The sequence below is a fragment of the Curcuma longa genome, chromosome 2 (genome assembly GCF_044706935.1).
Source record: "Curcuma longa cultivar G26 ecotype Majalengka, Jawa Barat chromosome 2, ITB_CL_G26_1.1, whole genome shotgun sequence".
Taxonomy (NCBI): Eukaryota; Viridiplantae; Streptophyta; class Magnoliopsida; order Zingiberales; family Zingiberaceae; genus Curcuma; species Curcuma longa.
Window position 1 is genome coordinate 2,478,850 of NC_133862.1, and position 19,328 is coordinate 2,498,177.

The 19,328-nt window shown below is 33.1% G+C and overlaps 2 protein-coding genes across 2 annotated transcripts in view; both read left to right on the forward strand.

The window, feature by feature from the left end:
• The window catches only part of LOC141816399 (putative disease resistance protein RGA3), a 41,926-nt gene extending 23,236 nt beyond the window's left edge, over window positions 1-18,690 (forward strand). The window contains 2 exon segments of the mRNA XM_074704186.1: window positions 18,448-18,494; window positions 18,575-18,690. Of these exon segments, the coding sequence (XP_074560287.1) occupies window positions 18,448-18,471 (24 nt within the window). The 3' untranslated portion in view covers window positions 18,472-18,494; window positions 18,575-18,690.
• LOC141818062 (putative disease resistance protein RGA3) lies at window positions 10,904-18,366 on the forward strand (the record flags this gene model as incomplete). Its single annotated transcript, XM_074705652.1, has 2 exons — window positions 10,904-10,933; window positions 15,313-18,366. Coding segments are annotated over exons 1-2 (3,084 nt in total), but the record flags the coding sequence as incomplete, so codon positions are not given.
• Window positions 18,691-19,328: the final 638 nt, after the last annotated feature.

Genomic DNA, 19,328 nt, shown 5'->3' on the forward strand with positions numbered 1-19,328 from the left:
ATATCATCTCACTATCGATTCAACCAATCGATTGATATAGATATGAACATTCTACTCAAGGACGCTATTATACTTAGTTATCTGGCACTAATACAAGTAAGTATAATAACTACAAAATGCCTTTATAAAATGTAGAAATATGATACATATGAGTCCATACAACAATCATCAAATGATTGGCTCTAAGGCTCTCACTAACATTTTCTTCATGATATTTGCTCAATAGTTTTGAGATACTCGCACATGAAGACATTAGAGAGAGAAATTTTAATAATTTTATGTAATTTAGAAAGAATCTTTCCACTTTTATTTTTTGATTCGATGGAACATCTTTTAAATCACTTGCCTTATGAGACTAAAGTTGGAGGTCCTGTCCATTTTTTATAGATGTATCCATTTGAAAGGTAAAATTATATTATTTATAGACTTCATTATTAATTCATAAAAAATAAAATTATTTAATATATATTAATATCTAATAGACTTTATTTTATTACAATTTGATTTCTACATCATATGAAGAAAAAAGTGAAAAAGAAAGCACATGTTGAAGCCTCTATTGTTAATGCATACATTTTAGAGGAAGTAACAACTTTTGCATCATATTATTTTGAGCCTCATATTTGGAGCAAAAGACAAAGAGCGGGAAAAAATGATGAGGGTCCTATTGATCCCAATTTGACCTTATTTTTAATTTTTAATTATCTTGGTCAATCAAGTGGACCATATAAACAGAGATACTTAACTGATCAAGAATGATGGACATCCCACACATATATTTTATTGAATTATCCAGAAGTAGCATTATATTTTAAGTGAGTATATATTTCTTAATTTTTTTCTTAGGTCGTAAATAATTTGTGTTATAATTAATTTTTTATAGGATTTTTTAGAATTTAAATTCTGAAATATCAACACAAGAGTTTAATTGCTTCTGCGATGAAGAATTTGCACCATGGTTCAAATAATATATGAGTAGACAATTTAAATTTAGTTTACACATATTTTGACTTTTAATTAATTTTGGAATTTGACTTTAGGTTCATGATAATCAAGCTCACGTTGAGCAAGAATTGTTATCCCATCTTTCATGGGGATCAAAATTAATGATACGAACTTGGCCAGCATATTTCATTAATGGATATAATTTTCATACTCAGGAATATGGAATGGGGAAGGCTACAATGAATAACGGAATGATTTTATGGGTTATTAGATGAAATTATAGAAGTGGAATACCTTAGTCCAGAAATACGAGTTATTTTATTTATATGTTGTTGGTTTGACCCTGTCAAGGGGATGAAGGAGTATCCACGGTATAATTTTATTGAAATAAATCATAAGAGATTGTATAAGAGAATATTTGATGCTTCATATCCTAGTTTGAAATATGATAAAAATGATTGTGGGTTGTTTGTAAAACAAAAGCATGGAAATAAATTGAAGAATGTTGGCAGAATATTACATATTAACAAGATGAATTTGTAAACACATTTCAGACCGAGAAATATAATATTCCTATGTTACGAGATCCTAGTGGTGTAGCTAGTAATACACATGGATACAAGTAAAATTCATGAAAATGATGACGACGATGATGACGACGAAGACGAAGATGAAGACGAAGATGATGATGGCAATGATGACGACGACCATGACCACGATCATGCCCACAACGACGATGATGGGTAAGTTAGGTTAAAATAAAAAAATTTATTTTATATATGGTAATATAATCTATGTGTAAATTTTATTTGAATCTGTAAATTTAGTTTTAGTCTTCAAATATGTAAATTTAGTTTTAATAGGTAGATTTATGAAACTCTTATTTTAGTTTGTTATTTATATATTTATTGTCTTAAAGTCATATATTTTAACTGCACTATCTTTTTTTCATATAGATCATTAGAGGTCATCTATTGGTGTGTTGATTAGCGTATTCTTTCAAAAGTTAGAGCATAATGGTAAGTTTTTTATGTTCTTCATTACGTAAATAATTTTTATTTATTTTATCTTAATATTTTTTTTACAGTTTCAACATAATCGATGCAGCAGCAGTCATGGCCAGTCTGCACCTTCTTCAGGTGCAGGACCATCTCGTACACATAACTTGCCAAGACCTTCCTATTCTCCTGTACCTATGGAAGGTCATTCAACTAGATAATTAGTTGCTGAGATGACCGATAGTCAAGAGTTTATATCCCCTCTCAGAGATTTGTAAGTACATTAAAATAATTAATGTTGTTAACTATCATAATTATTTAACATCATTTATGTTATATTGTATTATAGATTTGCCAATTTTATATTTATTATTCATGATATTAATAGAATTGTGAATAACCATTGGCGAAGAAATTCGATGACATATACAAGCACTCCTAATCTCATAAAAGAGTTGTGGTAGAATGAATTTAAGGTAATCTATTCACTTTATTTTATATATATAATTAATGTTAATATATAATCAATTATTTATTTCTTCTTTCAGTGGGTGTTCACTTGACGAAGATTTGGAAATTAAGAGAATTTTTAAGAAAAAATATGGTTATCACATCCGCCATGTGCTTAATCATGCAAAGACAACGGGAAAAAAGCCACCATGCATCACCGAGGAGAATTGGGCCAAGATCTGCAATTTCTAGCAAATTGATCAGAGCAGAAAGAGGAGTCAACAGAATAAGCTCAATTAAGCTTATAATTTTAGACACTTATCTGCGACATATGCAGGTGACTCAATCAATATCGATGAGCATACACGTAGATTGGTAATTTTTTCAACCATTTCAATTTTAATTTATTTTAAATTATTTTATTATTTCTAATCATGATTTTTAGGCCAAGAAAATAGAGCGAGAGAACCATTTTTTATAGATACTTTCACTTGCACATTTCAAAAGAAAGACAAGACTTGAAGCGGGGACAGAGCTAAAGCAATTAAGGTTTGGATTATAATATAACTTATAAATGTTATTAGTTGTGTATCTACTCTATCTTTATATGTGTTTCTCAAATATTATTATTTTAATTTTTCTTATGCTAATATAGGACAAATATAATGAGCTCGAGCTAGCACGGTGATAGGCTCCCGCAAGTATACGGGTGTCGTCAAGTAATAAAAGATTGAATCCACAGGGATTGTGTAATTAATCACTAAACTAACACAAGAAGAGTGGAGAGATAATGTGATTTGGGTTTGTGTGGGGGAAGTGAAAAAGAGTGCTAGTGCTCCTAATTCTCGATCGAAGAGAAATCGACTGTGACAGTGTGTAGAAGGTGATCCTAGGACTTCGGATTCCTTGAAACAATGATTGATTGTCTATGGATTCTTTACCATTCCTCAATACATGCACATTTGCAGGGATTCTAACCAAATTATCCAATTATACCTTGTCAGGGTTTCTCGGAATAAATTGATAATGTTCTAGTGTTACGATTGCTAGCTCGAGATGACTCTAGATAGCCTAGTTATGGCTTTCCCACTGTCACTCAGGCGCCCCAGCATACTACTAAATGTCATACCCTCTGTCACAGGGTATCCGGTTAAGGACCTCTCCCTAACAATCAATAATCATTATTTATCCCTCATAAAGACTCATCATAGCCTAAAGAATGTCTCGGAAGGTCCGGTTATAAGGCTTTCCTCCTATCACGAGGTACCCCGAGCATACGATCCTAAGAATCCTCAAAACCACAAATCATCCCTATATACTTATAGATTCAACACCATCCAATAACATATCATTAATTGAACACAAGGCATAAATCTATAAAGCAAAACTGCACATGTATTTCATAGAATATGGTAATTAACAAATCCATAATTACAATCAACCATTATCCTCGATTCCTCCTACATCCTAGAATCAGGAGGACTATGTTGGTGCAATCTTTGCCCCAAGTGCATTGAGTTTCAATGTTTGGCTAAACCATGTTTAAAGTTAGGCAATACTTGTGATCTAACATGTGTAATGCAAGTTTGCAGGAAAGTCCAAGCGTGGTCTTGGCAAAGGAAAGTCCAAGTGGGAAGTCTTGACAAAGAAAAGTCCAAGGTTGGTCTTGGCAAAAGAAAAGTCCAAGTGGAAAGTCTTGGCAAGGAAAAGTCCAAGTGGGAAGTCTTGGCAAGGAAAAGTCCAAGTGGGTAGTCTTGGCAAGGAAAAGTCCAAGTGGATAGTCTTGGCAAGGACTTGACATGACGAAGCTGATGGAAGCATCTCAGGCTAGTGCGAGGATGATGGAGCATCCAGGGAAGGCACGAGGCTATGGGAGGTGTTTGAAGGCCGAGGTCTAGGTCAAGAGAAGCTGAAATGGGATTTTTCAGCTTCACCAGTCGACTGGCCCTGCCAGCAGTCGACTGCTCATAAATCAGACGCACATAGAAAAATCAGTCGAGCCAGAGGAAGACAGGAGTCGACTGGGCAGTCGACTGGTGTATGGTGAGTCGACTGATGCCAGTCGACTGGTCTTGGAATAGTCGACTGATATTTGAACGTTAGAGAAAATTGGCAAGCATTTAATGCACTTTAATGCGAGATTCTGTTGCTGATTGAAGGCATCAGTCGACTAGCCCTGCCAGCAGTCGACTAATGTTGAAGAATTATAAAAGAAGCCTGCACGAGATCAACTCAAGAATTCTGCCATTCTTTTATTCTTTAGTGCTTCTTTTGAGAACTTGTTGTTCTCTGATTCTTTACTTTTCTTCCTCTCCTCTTAAACATTATTTCATATCATTCTTGAGGAGAACGAAAGAGTTGTAAAGGTTTCTCCGCCTTCGAGGTTTTCGAGAAGGAGACGATTCATAGTGCAGCGGGTGTGTGCGTGCGTGTGGATCCTTGGATTAGTCACCTCTGCGGAGGTGGATACCAAGAAAACAAACCGGGTTTGCGTTGATCTATTATTTTCTCTATTATATTTTGCTTCCGCTAACACTCTTGCAGAGAAACAATCAAAGAAGATTCAAAAAATGCTATTCACCCCCCCTCTAGCGAACCAACCGATCCTAACAGACTACTCCATGATGGAGAGAATACAACACGAAGAAGATTGTAAAGAATACATTTTATCCAAGAGAAATCAAGGAATAAAACTTATCAAGGGTTGTCTTCTTCTCCGGATTGCAACTCCTACGTTAATGGTGGATGGAGGTGATGAAGAGTCCGGACGGATGAACGGATCGTCGATTCTTACTTCGGATTGCGGCGTCGATGGCTCTAGAACACTCCTTTTGCTCTCCAAAGTCTTCCCCCCTTTCTTAGGACTCTTAAGGGGGCTATTTATAGGCCTCCACGAAATGACCCTAGAGATAGCCAGGCATGCCCCCGTCACACGGCCGTGTCTAGGAGACACGGCCATGTGTGGCCGCCCTACTATAGTGGAGGCACGGCCAACCGAAGTTGGTGTTCTGAGTAGGAGGCACGGCCATGCTGATGAGGCACGGCCAGGGGCAGACAATCCTCTGTTGGGGAGACACGGCCGTGCCTGGGAGGCACGACCATGCCTTAGCGTGGCACTGTGGAGGAGACACGGTCGTGTCTGGGAGACACGGCCATGTCTTGGCTACTGCAGGAGGAAGGAACGACCGTGCCTGTGGGGCACGACCTGGTCTAGTTGAGTTTCTGTTTGAGGGGCATGGTCGTTCCCTTGAGGCATGGTCTCTTAGAGGTGATAGACACAGCCGTGCCTGTGAGGCACGACCCTGTCTTGCCTTGTCTTCAACTGGTACTCCGTCTCACCTATTTTGCTCCGTTTCCGTCCTATAAACACACAAACACATGAGCAGTCCTCCAAACTATAAAATAGAGAATATAATGCCCAATGCACAGATAAAGGATGTAATGCACACAAGATATAGCATGAAAAGCAGAAAGATGTGCGAATAAAGTGCAAGAAATAATTATAAACCCTACGCACATCACACGATGAAATTCAAGTACTAGTGATGAAAATAATAGATCTGAGCCCTCTGTTGGGAATAATCTGAGTTTATGGCTAGAGACAAATGGGGGATCCATAGGGGGGAAGGATGTTGGGAATGAGTTCTTTGAGTAGAACCCATAGAGTTGTTGGTACATCTTCTATCACCTCTCCAACCGTAACAACACAAATACATAATTTGACTGGAGAGGTTAGCCATTTGAAGAGTTTATTAATGTAAAGGGATTAGAAAATGAGGCAAAGGGATCAAGAAATTCGTGAGTTGCATCGATAATAAAACTTGATCATGCAACATCTTCAGTTAAATTCTATTCTTCGTGATAATGACGACGATGATAATGGTGATGGTTCTTCATGAGTTTTTTTGTGTATGAATTTTTTTTAGAATTAGTATTATTAATATTTTCCATTTCAATTAAGTAGTAAGTTCTTCATTTATATATATTTTTTATTAATACTGTTAATTTTTTATAACAGGATTGGTGAGGTCATATCAGAAGAGGTAAGTCTTTACATTTAGTTTATAGGTTTTATTTTTCTTTTTAAGAATGATACTTTTTCTTTCTTTATTTTTTATGTAGGATAAGAAGAGATATGGAAGGAGAAGGAATCAGTGTCTCCGGAGGAAAAAGACCACGACGATGATATTGTTGTATCTTTTTTTCATCTTTAGACTTCTTGATATTGATTTTATCATTTGGATGATCTTGTGACTTATTGTTATGGATTTTTTATCATGTTGTTGATTTGGATTTGTATTATGACTTGATGTGGTGCAATGGATTTTGTATAAACATATTTTTGCATATATAGTAGATATAGATTTTGTGTCATTTTGATATGGTTTGATATGGATTTTATATGAATAGGTTGTTTGTATAGTTTATATGGTAGATTGTGTATGAACAGATTATTTGTATAATTGATTGTGTATGTTGTATAAATAGGTTGTTTGTATAATTTGAATTGATCTTATCGAATCGTAATTGTATATACGGGATAATACAAAAATAAGCATATTAGGTCCAAAAAAATCGAGTTTTGCGATGAATTCTATGACGAAATTAATTTCATCACAAATATATTGTAATTCACTGTTTATCGTTAATTGGCAACGAAAATCTATTTTCGTTGCCAAATTCATCGCAAATCGATGACGAACTCTAGTTCATCACCAATCTACGACGAACACCGGTTCGTCGCCAATCTGCAATGAACTCTTGTTCATCACTAATTGGCGACAAATACTTGTTTGTTGTTGATCGACGACGAATACCGGTTCGTCACCAATCGATGATGAAATATACATTTGTCGTCGATTGGTGATGAATTAATTTCGTCACCCATCGGCAACGAACCGGTGTTCGTCGCCGATTGGCGACAAACTTGGCATCAAAATTTACTTTTGTCGCAAAATATTATGATAAAATTTTAAATTTTCATCGCAGAAATTGACGATAACTTAATAGCAACGAAAAATTATTCGTCGCAATTTTCATCATAAAAATTTTTGCAATGAATTTATTCATAGGATTCGTCGCAAAATTCGTCCCTATATGTTTATTTTTTTTTGTAGTGCAAATTCTCAGGAGGATAGAATTAATCTTGATGGCTCCTTTGAAATAACTCTCTCCTAAGGTTTCTTGTCACAAAGAAATCCCTCTCCTCCCTAAACAATAGTCTCATAGGCCTTTTTATGGCCTCTAACACTTCTAAAATATTCTAAATTTGTTGTAACTTTTCAAAATTATCGGAGAATGGTAGCATAACACAATCATGCCAGTTGACACGGCATGGGTGTGTTGCCCACTTATCATAAGGGCACGGCAGTGCCTATGGGCACGACTGAGGAGTGTTTCCTCCTGATCAAAGGACATGACTGCATTTGTGGGCACAGCCTGGGCATGCCACCCCTGATCAAAGGGACATGATCGTGCCTATGGGCACGTTCTAGCATGTCACTCCTTGTAGACTCCATAGCTGCTCTGTTTCAAGTCTAACTTTTGCTAGATGAATACACCCGTGTCATGGGGCACAGCTAGAACATGTTCCTTATTGGGGGCTCTCATTCTAAGGCTTCTTTAGCTCTAATTAAGCTTCGAATTCACGTTTTGACAATAAAAAAATGCAAAAAGTAGATCCCCGAACAAGAAAAAGATAAAAATAGTGCAAAAACAATAAACACATACAAAACATGCTAATGGAATGATATAAATGTATGTAAAATAATATTGAAAATATATACATGAATTAGACACATCATGTAATCATAGCAATTGATTGTTAAGGATTCTGAGCAAACTCAAAATTTAGGATTTAGCTCATCAAACGATTGATGCATGTCACTAATCGATTGATGCGGCAAAACCCTATTTTTGAGTATAGGGTTTATCAATCAATTACTTTGTATTAGCAATTGATTGACATCTTGAGTTTAACCATTTTAATGGCCAAAACTTGCCTAACTTTCTCTATCATATTTTTTCTAAATACCTCATGTCAAATGAATCTCCTTTTTCTTGGACTTTTGTGCCTAAAGCTTCCTCATCTCTGAGTCTTCATCTATCCTTGCATCTAATTGCACAATCTGCTCGGATTTTCATCTTTTGCTAAGAAATCAACCCTTAATCTTCTTGGATTTTCCTTGCCTTGCATCTAGTCTTCTGACTTACAAGGACTTCTTTTTGCCAAGAATCCAGTTCTCAACCTTCTTGTACTTTTCTTGCCTTGCATATAGTCTTCTCACTATAAAAAATGAGTTGATTAATGATAAATTTTTAGCGATAAAAATAATTCATTGTAAATCTGCAACAAAGTTAGCGATGATCAATTATTTCATCATCAATTGACGATGATATTTGCAATAAAAATATTTTAGTCACAGAATTAATAAAAAATAAATTTTGTCATAAAATTTATCGCTAAATCTGTTTTTGTCACCAAATTCATCGCTATTTTGGTCACCAAATTGACGATGAATACCTATTTTCGTCACCAAATTGGCGATGAATAATTATTTACGTTATCAAATTGATAACGAAAATCTATATTCGTCGCCAATCGTTGAAATGTGACAAATAAATTTTTCATTGGCGATGTGGCGACAAAAATGATTTCGTCGCAAATTACGACGAATCTAATTTTGTCATCAATTAGCGATGAAAATATTTTTCGTTAAATAATCTACGACAAACATCATTTTCATTGTAAATTTGTAACGAAAATTGACTTTCATCGCTGATTTATCCATGAGTAAATTTTCTGACAATATAATTTTCATCGTAAATTTACGACTTTTGTGATAAAATATTAATTTGTTACAAAATTGAGAACGAATTTATATTATTTTATCGTAGAATTTGATGACGACCTATTATCTACAAAAAATATTTTATCGTAAAATATTTTTACGATGATTTGTTTTTTAAAATTCGTTATCAAATTCGTCACAAATGACCTAATTTTTTATAGTGTCATCCAATTTTTTATAGTATCTGACCTGCAAAGACTTCTTCTTGCTAAGAATTTAGTTTTCAATATTCTTGGACTTTTCTTGTCTTGCATACCGTCTCTAAACCTGTGAAGATTTTTCTTGCACACTTGTCACACGAGTAAGATCCAACTTATTTACTTAAACTTAAATAGTCTTTAAACAATGGAACTTCACTTCTAGGAATGATTGCACCAACATGGACAAGTTTCTATTCAGGTTCTTCTGTACACTGTAAGCTCCATCATTGATTCCTTTTTTTGCATTCTTTTCTTGAGTGTCTCTATATCTGAATGTTTCCTTGGTGCATGTTGTTAGCCATGCGCATGTTGGAAAACTATTCTCGATTCACTTATCATGAAAAATTTTATGAGCTTTATTAGTGGTCTTGCCAATCCCACTCATGCCCACAATTCCAAACACTCCCAATTCTTTTTTATCATGCTCGAGTACGACGCTAATGAGAGTTTGTGCAGCATCTTCAATTTCAGCCCCTTCAATATATATATCAGACCTGATCTTATTATTTGGTATCTTGTAGTCTTCGACTTGTTAGTGGCACTAACTTAATTTGCTGCTATTCCACCATCATCTAAGATTTCCCTCAGTCTATCACTAACTATTTCAATATTAATTGTTAGCAATTACGGAGGTACAATTGGCACATGCAAAGCAAGAGGAAATTGGACCGAAGGAAAAGCCTGCCGGTGAAGAAGATGATGGTTGAACACTTGTAACTTTCCACCTTCAAGTGTGCAGATCATCAATGGTGCAGTCCACAGCATCGTAGCACCAAGCCACCCACCCGAGCCTCAGATTCTTAAAAATTGTAGGCCTCTCGAGCTTTAAAAAATATATAAGATGAGAGAAAATATTAATAATTTTTATAACATAATTTTAATTTTTTAAAAATAACTTAATTAATCCTATGCCACAAGTAGTGGGTAAGCATTACAATGCGTAGAGAGATAAGACAATGCGCGGGCTGACCTCTTCTTCTTATACAGCAACCTCCCAGTAAAGAAAGTTCAAAATGATGTTAAAGCAAAACCTAGCTACTTGATGACATCTTTCATATATATATCATTTTATCCGCCAACTTATGAGCAATTAAGAGATGATGATGCAGCAGCTAGCTCTTTCCATAATTCATGCCACTCGTGCAATCTTCAATCAGTGAGGTATGTTACGATCTGTTATTTCCTAGCTAGCTACTTGACGACATCTTTCATATATATATATCATTTTATCCGTCAACTTATGAGCAATTAAGAGATGATGATGCAGCAGCTCTTTCCATAAATCATGCCACTTGTCAATCAGTGAGGTATGTTACTTCTGTTATTTCCTAGCAAGCTACTTGACGACATCTCTTATAATTTCCTAGCAAGCTACTTGACGACATCTCTCATTATATATATATATATATATGAGAAATTAGGAGATGATGCAGTCATGCAGCAGCTCTATCTATAACTCATGCTACATATGCAACCTTCAATCAGTGAGGTATGTTACTTCTGTTTTGTCTTTCTCTTCCTTTTGCTAGATCGATGATTGTTTACTTCTCGTCTATATATATGCTCAGTTCAATCTGGTATGTATGCATAAACTTGGGCATGGACTGATAATTAAACTCTTTTTTCTTTTAATTCTGTAAGAATACCAGAGCAGACTCATCAAATACCATTTAGGTAACTAGTCTATCGACCCTCTTCTTCTTCACGGCTTGGTAGCTCTACACATTTGTCTACTCAGCTTATAGATCAGAGTGGAAAGAAGAGAAAAGGAGGGGTAAACTTTGGGAAAGAAAATAATGACAGTTATTGGATAGGAACAAATAAAACAGGAAATTTTGATCTATCGTGATCAGTCTGGATAAAAATTAAAGGATACTTTAAATTTTTTTTCCACATATTATCTTTAGAAAATCTAGTAAAATAGATTGCTGGACTGGTCAAGTCATTAAAAAAAATCTAGTAGACAAATTTTAATTTTATAAATTAATATATGCACATGTTCATACATCTATAGTTTTTATTTAAAGTTATACAAAAAATAATTTATAAAATAGAATAATCCAACTAGGGAATCTCATCAACTAAAGAAAAATATTTAAATTTATAAAATAAAATAATCAGGTCCATAAAAATATAATTTTACATTTATAAAAAAATTATAATTTTATTTAATAAAAAAAATCAAAGAAACGAGGTTAGAAAAAACTTGTACATTTAAGATTTTATTTTCAAATTTATTAGAGAATTGGAGATAACCACTACATCAATTTGCATTCTCAATCAGTCATTTATGTAGTCAATAAAATTTGTTTGACTTAGAAATTTTCCTTTATATCCTTTTCATATATTTTATGAATTATTATCAATTAAATTCAATGAGACCAAATAAAATAGAAAATTTTAATTTGTCAATTGAGTTTTAGTAAAAATAAAAGCATGCACTTAATTTTTTAAAATAAGAAAAAGAGATGTGGACGTTTGGGTTAAAAATAAATTTTTTAACAAATATAATTCCTAAAAATCATTATTTAAAATTTTTAAAATCATATTCATAAAAGCATAAATTTTATTTAAATTTATAAAAGTATATTTTTAAAAAATATATATTTAATAATATAAAAAATATTACATCCATAAATTCATAAAAAAATTATTTATAATTTTATAAAAATATTTAACACAATAAAGAAATAATTGCAACCAATAAAAGTAAAAAGTAATTTAAATTTATAGAAAATAATTTGACAATCTCCATTGATAAGATTTTGAATTTATAAAATAAAATTAATCATATCCTTAAATTAATTTAAATTTCATAAAATAATTTATAATTTTATTTAATTAAAAAAATAATCTTGTGCATCCATTAAACAAACGTAAGTTAGAAAAAAAATTAGGGGGTGTTTGGTTTGGAAAATTTTTTCTATTTTTCATTTTTTATTTTCTATTTCTGTTTTTATATTTTCTGATCTAGTTTTTAGAAACCAGAAAATACGTTTGGTTTATTAATATAAACAAAATTAAATATAGTGTTTTCTATTTTCTAGAAAACAAAATTAAAAAATGCATTTGGTTTATTAATATAAACAATTATAAATAAAATATATTTTTTTAATAAAAATATCATCTTATCATGGAAAAGAAAAATTCATACAAGAAGGGGATCAACCATATTAGAAAGGGGTCAAACCTGACATTTTAATACATCATTACATAACTTCAAATGTACTGTGAAATCTAATTGAAATCAAATTAATTAATTCAATAAATTTTAATTTAAATATTTATAAATTTAAAAAATAATTTATTTTAAATTTTAAAAATAAAATTAATGAATTATATGTATTAATTTAATGAATTATTTTATTAAAATAATTATTTTAATGAATTATTTTATTTATATATATATATATATAAATTTCTTTTAAATTTTAAAAAAATTAAATTAATTAATTAAATTAATTAATTTAATAAATTATTTTATTAAAATAGTTATTTTTAATGAAATATTTTATTAAAATAAAATTATCAAAATATATTTATTATTTCAATAAATTATTTTATTAAAATAAATATAAATTTATTTTAAATTTAAAAAAATAAAATTAAAGAATTATATTTATTAATTTAATGAATAAAATAATTATTTTATTAATATATTTAAATTTATTTTAAATTTTAAAAAAATTAACAAATTATATTTATTAATTTAATGATTTATTTTATTAAAATAATTATTTTTAATTAATTATTTTATTAAAATAAAATTATCAAATTATATTTATTAATTTAACTAATTATTTTAATAAATTATTTTATTAAAATAAATATATATTTGTTTTAAATTTTAAAAAAATAAAATTAAGAAATTATATTTATTAATTTAATGAATTATTTTATTGAAATAATTATTTTAATAAATTATTTTATTAAAATATATATAAATTTATTTTAAAATTTAAAAGATAAAATAAAAAATTATATTTATTAATTTAATAAATTATTTTATTAAAATCATTATTTTTAATGAATTATTTTATTAAAATAAAATTATCAAATTATATTTATTAATTTAATAAATTATTTTATTAAAATAATTGTGCAATGAGTAGGTGTGCGGTACTATAGCCGCATTTTTTCATTTTTTATTTTTCAGCCGCAGTTTTCATTCTCTATAGAAAATGATATTTTATCATTTTCTGTTTTCTTAGAAAATGATTTCTCATTTTCTAGAAAATGAGATTGAAAAACACAAAGCAAACAGTAACTTCTAGAAAATAAGAAAATGAAAACTAAAAATGACCAAACCAAACGCCCCCTTACATTTTTAACGCCATTTTGAGATTTTTTAAAAAATAAACAGACCTTTGAAAGTTGATTGTTCCGATTGGATATGCTATAGACGGTCAAGCTACTAATCAAGAATCTATCACCTCACGCGTTGTCACTCCTACCGACGAAGGGACCTGAGGAAAAAAGCTGAACGAGCGGATTAACAAGGTGCTAGAGATTCCGAGCAGGTCACTCCGATGCTCAAGTCAGTAAAGAAGAAGAAGAAGAGATGTATGAAGTAGCTGAGAATCAAGAGAGCATCCTTATACCTGTAGGAAGGATTATATACTTACAGGAAGGAATTTTCACGTCGGTGTGGGAGCAGGCTCCTGTTGTGCCTGAGGAGGTAGGTCCTGCGAATTGCTAACAAATGAGCATGTAGTGCAACATCTAGGGGACCAAGTCTGTTAACTTCGCAACCACCCTATGGCTTGGTAGTCTTGATTATTCTTTACCTTTTGACCTTAGGCTCAGACACGAAGGGATTTAGGGGACCAAGCCTGACAACCTAATAACCATCCTAATCTTTTGGCAGGGTTCACACACTTGAAAGCTTTTGTACCTTTCTAAGCTGAGAGTAGTTGCAAGAGAGGACCGAATGGTCGAGACGGTTGAGGTCAAGATTACGTAGATGATGACCAAGATGAGAACCGAGTGGCCGAGATGATGACCGAGATGAGAACCGAGTGACCGAGATGGTTGAGGTCGGGGTGTCCGAGATGATAGTCGAGATGAAAATCGAGTGACCAAGATAGTTGAGGTCGAGATGGCCGAGATGATAGCCGAGATGAGAACTGAGTGACCAAGATGGTTGAGGTTGGGGTGGCCAAGATGATGACTGAGATGAGATCTGAGTGACTGAGATGGTTCAGGTCGGGGTGGCCGAGATGATGACCGAGATGAGAACTAAGTGACCGAGATGGTTGAGGTTGGGGTGGGCGAGATAAAGACTGAGTGACCAACCGAGCGATTGAGATGATCTACCTAAGGTTGACCACTGACTCTTTGACTGGCCACATCGGTTTGCTTCTTGACCTTCGTGGCCACGTAAGATTGTCTAAGACCCGCTACATCATTGATCATTCAGATTATTAGAGAAATTGTAAAACTGCAAATAACTAGTATATATACTAATTGAATTGTCAATTAGTCATTTATTCGCTTAATAGTATTTGGTTACTTAGTTATTATTGTGCAAATTTGGTTACCCACTATCCCAACACTTATTGAATGCCAAAAATATTTATAATATTTGAGAATTTTTTTCTTTACATCTCTGTATAATCTTATAAGTTTTTCTCATGAAAAAGCTATATCCAACATGATTTTTTCCCCCATAATTTTTTCTTCTGATATTTCTTTCACATAAAAACCATTTAAGATGATTAATATCTCTTAATAAGTATTCTTGTTACTTGTTTACAATTAGATTCTGATATAAAGACTCTTTTTCTCACAAGAGCAAATAGAAGTTGATAAGAATCCAAGCATTGGCAATAAGTTTTCCAGTACAAATTTTAATGCAGCCTTGAGCAGTTGATTCGTCTGTCTCAACAAATGGCAGTGGTCCTAAACTTTTTTGTTACAAGATACCTTGGCAAACTATCAGATTTTATTGAGGGAGAGATAGGCAAAGTGTTAGTGGTTAAAGGAGAGCTTACAAGGCTTCATAGAAAATTATCAAGAATCAGTCCATTTATTCAAGATGCAGAAAAAAGAAGATATAGAGATCCTGTGATCGACAATTGGGTGAAGGAATTAAAAGACATCATGTATGATGCAGAAGACATACTTGAACATTGCATGGTTGAAGGTGGAAGATTATTAGAAGTTCGATCATCATCTTCTTCAAGGGTATGCTCTCCGGTCATTTTGCTTCCATCTTGCTTTCAGTGTTCTAAGTTCCGCAGAAATATTTGGAATCAAATAAAAAGAGTTAATGATCGACTTGATGAAATCAAAGAGGACAGTAATGTTATACCCAGATTAGTAGCGTACAGAAATGAAGGCTTTCCAGAAAACTCAGTAAGGACGTCATCTTCTACCTCTTCCACCCATGTGGCGACAGATATTGTAGGGACACAAATTGTAAATGCTGCCCAAAAGTTAATTTCGGAGATAGAGTGTAACAAAAAAAAGTGTAGTGTATTGGGAATTTCTGGGATGGGTGGAATAGGCAAGACCACTTTAGCACAAAAAATATTCAACAATGAAATTGTGCAAAAACAATTTCCAAAAAGAGTTTGGTTACATGTATCCAAAGATTACTCTCAAATTGAGCTACTCAAACAGGTACTGAGAGGTGTAGAAGGAAATGATGATGGAGTTCAAAGTAGAGCAGAAATTGAAGGCAGAATTGTTTCTCTTCTTTCAGAAAGTTTGTTTCTTATGTTGGATGATATATGGAGCGCAAGTGTATGGAGAGATTTGCTCAGAAATCTCATTTTGAATAGTTCATGCAGGACTGTTATCTTATTTACCACTAGACATGAAGATGTAGTAACAGAAATGAGAGTTGATTTTGTCCACCATGTTGAGAAAATGCAAGAAGACAGTGGTTGGGAATTAATTAGAAAGATTATTTTTGGAGATGGGGAGGATGTAATAATTTCTGAATTGAAAGAAGTTGGTATGGAGATTGTCAAAAATTGTGATGGTCTTCCTCTAGCAATTAAAGTGATTGCAGGTGTTTTATTTCACAAGGAAAGGACCAAAAGGGAGTGGAAAAAGGTAATTGAAAGTGATTTATGGTTTATGAAAGAGAATGAAAATGAAATATCAAAGGCTTTATACTTGAGCTATGAGGATTTACCCAATCACCTTAAACAATGTTTTCTAAGTTGTGCTTTCTACCGTAGCATATCATATCAATGGGAGATAATCCGATTGTGGATGGCAGAAGGGTTTGTGATTGAACAATCAAATGGTTTGATGGAAGATATTGCAGAAGATTACTATAAAGAACTTATTGCAAGAAACCTTTTGCAATTGAACCCTATATTTATAGACGGTTCAAAATTTATTATGCATGATGTTTTACGATCTTTTGGGGAAAATTTAATGGAAGAGGAAGGGATTATCATTAATGATGCTCCATGCACAAGTACAAATTTTTTGACAAAGATTCGTCGTTTGTCCATCTCAAACCAAGGCGATGTGTTATTGCTTCCCAATGTGATAAGAGACCAAAAGTGTTTAAGAGTACTACACCTCGTTACTTGCCCTCAAATCAAGCGAATAGATGATCATGTATTTGAAAGCTTAAAGCGTCTCAGAGTCTTAAATTTTTGTGATACATGTATAGATAGCCTCCCAGATTCTCTTACGAAATTGTTACATCTAAAATACTTGAATCTTAGTAGAACAAATATTAGAAAGCTTCCTAAATCCATTGAGTGTCTTGCAAACTTGCAAACTTTGAATCTGTCAGGGTGTGAATCACTGCATGAACTTCCAAAGGGCATCACAAGGTTGAGCAATTTGAGGTGCCTTCGAATTCGAAGAACTCCGCTCACTCATGTTCCAAAGGGAGTTGGGAAGTTGAAAAATCTTAACCAGCTTGATGGATTTTTGGTCGGCCATGGAGACTCCATGAGCAAGATGAATGGGGGTTGTGACTTGGATGAATTGCAATATTTATGCAACCTAAGATATTTATGGATAGATAAATTGGAAAGGGCAACAACGACAGGAAACAAAAATCCTGTGCTTGCAAACAAACAGTTTCTTACGGGATTGACTCTTTTTTGGACAGTGAATAATGAAAACAATGAGGAGCATATCATTGAGGCAGAGAGGATCTGCAGCCAAGTTAGTCCTCCAGCAACTCTAAAATATCTTAATATCAGCAACTTCCCTGGCCGGCAGTTTTCAAAGTTGAATATGGTGTCAACTTCTGTGCATGATTCTTTGGCTGACTTAACATATTTGGTGCTTGAGAATTTCCCATCATGTGTGGTGCTCCCTCCATTGGGCCAACTACCCAATCTTAAAAAACTACACATTGAAGGAGGAGAAGCAATCAAGAAAATTGGGCCTGAATTCCTTGGTTGCAGAACTCCTGCATTTTCAAAACTTGAGCATCTACAATTCAAAAGAATGCCCAATTGGGAAGCATGGGTAGTGCGTGAGGCACATGATGTTGTGGAACATAACGATGATGTTTATGCAAGCAACCTCAATTTGTTTCCTAATCTTAAAGATTGTTTCTTCACGGAGTGCCCAAAGATGAAAAATAGCATCCTTCCCTCAACAAGATATTTGCAAATTGACAACTGTCCCAATTTGAAATATGTGAAGAAGGTTGGCATGTTGCAAGAATTGAATGTTATATTCCCTTCAGAAATACAACGGCTTCCGCAATGGGTATCAAGCCTGATTAATGTGACTCCGCATAGTTTGCAGACATTTTACATGCGGTGCAATTTACTTCTACTTGATAGTTGTAGTAAGGGGAAGCAAAATTGGGGCATCATCCAACAAATTCCAGAAGTTTATATCGAAAGCATTGATCGTGACACGCATTTATTACTCAGTAAGGATTCATACAAGTATGAAAAAAAGAATGAGTTTGGGAGTTTCGTCGCCCTTGTAAGTCCTCTAATCATCTTTTTTCTTACTGTTGTTGTTGGGGGAAAAGAAACTTACACAACTATTTTATTCTATGGGCAGGATCAAGCAAGTTTCCATGGCTAATTGTTTTCTCCATTATAATCGAGGTTAGTAACTAATTAATGGTGGATTTTATATATAATATCATCACAAATAAATGTGTATGTTTCTTTATTGCTATTTGAAGGTGGCTTGTTGGAATTGGTATAATTTGACCAAGGCGCATATTTCCATTAGATCCTATTGGTGTTTGGTGTGGTACCTGCTTCTATCTATATATAATTTATCCTCGAATTCTAGTGTTTGCTGACTTGTATCTCTTTGCCTTTTATTTATCTAAAGCTACTCTTTTATGAAAAAAGTATTTATGTTTGTATTTAGAATAAATGCTTTGAATTGTGTATTGTAATCTATAAGCTACTTATTTGTGTTGCTTCCTCATAAATGCTTTTGATGATATATTCTAAGTCATGAGCTATTTATTTATTTCCTTAGTGTATATTGTTTAAATTATATTGCATATTGTAAATTATTATTTGTGCTCTCTTGTCTATTTGGAAATATTATCTTCTATTTCTTTAAAATAATACATAATTATTTTTTCCATATATTTATAAAAGGGAAGTTTGAATTTCATTGCTTTTGTATTCATTCCTGGTGAGTCATTATAATCTGTGAATAAAATAGGCTAGTTGCTTCCAGTCTTGCATTTAGTTAAAGCTTTGTATCCAATGTATATAACAAAGCACAACGTCATCTCTTAATCTCTTATGATCCAATGGACCTCTAACAAGTTAGAAGTTGGGATAAGCAAGGATACAGAGATGATCCGATGGTGCCGTCACTAGCAAAGAAGATGGAGATCAGCAGAAATTGGTGAAAAGAAAAAGATGCATCAACACCCTCATCAGTTCTAGGTGAAATTCACGAAGAGAGAGAAC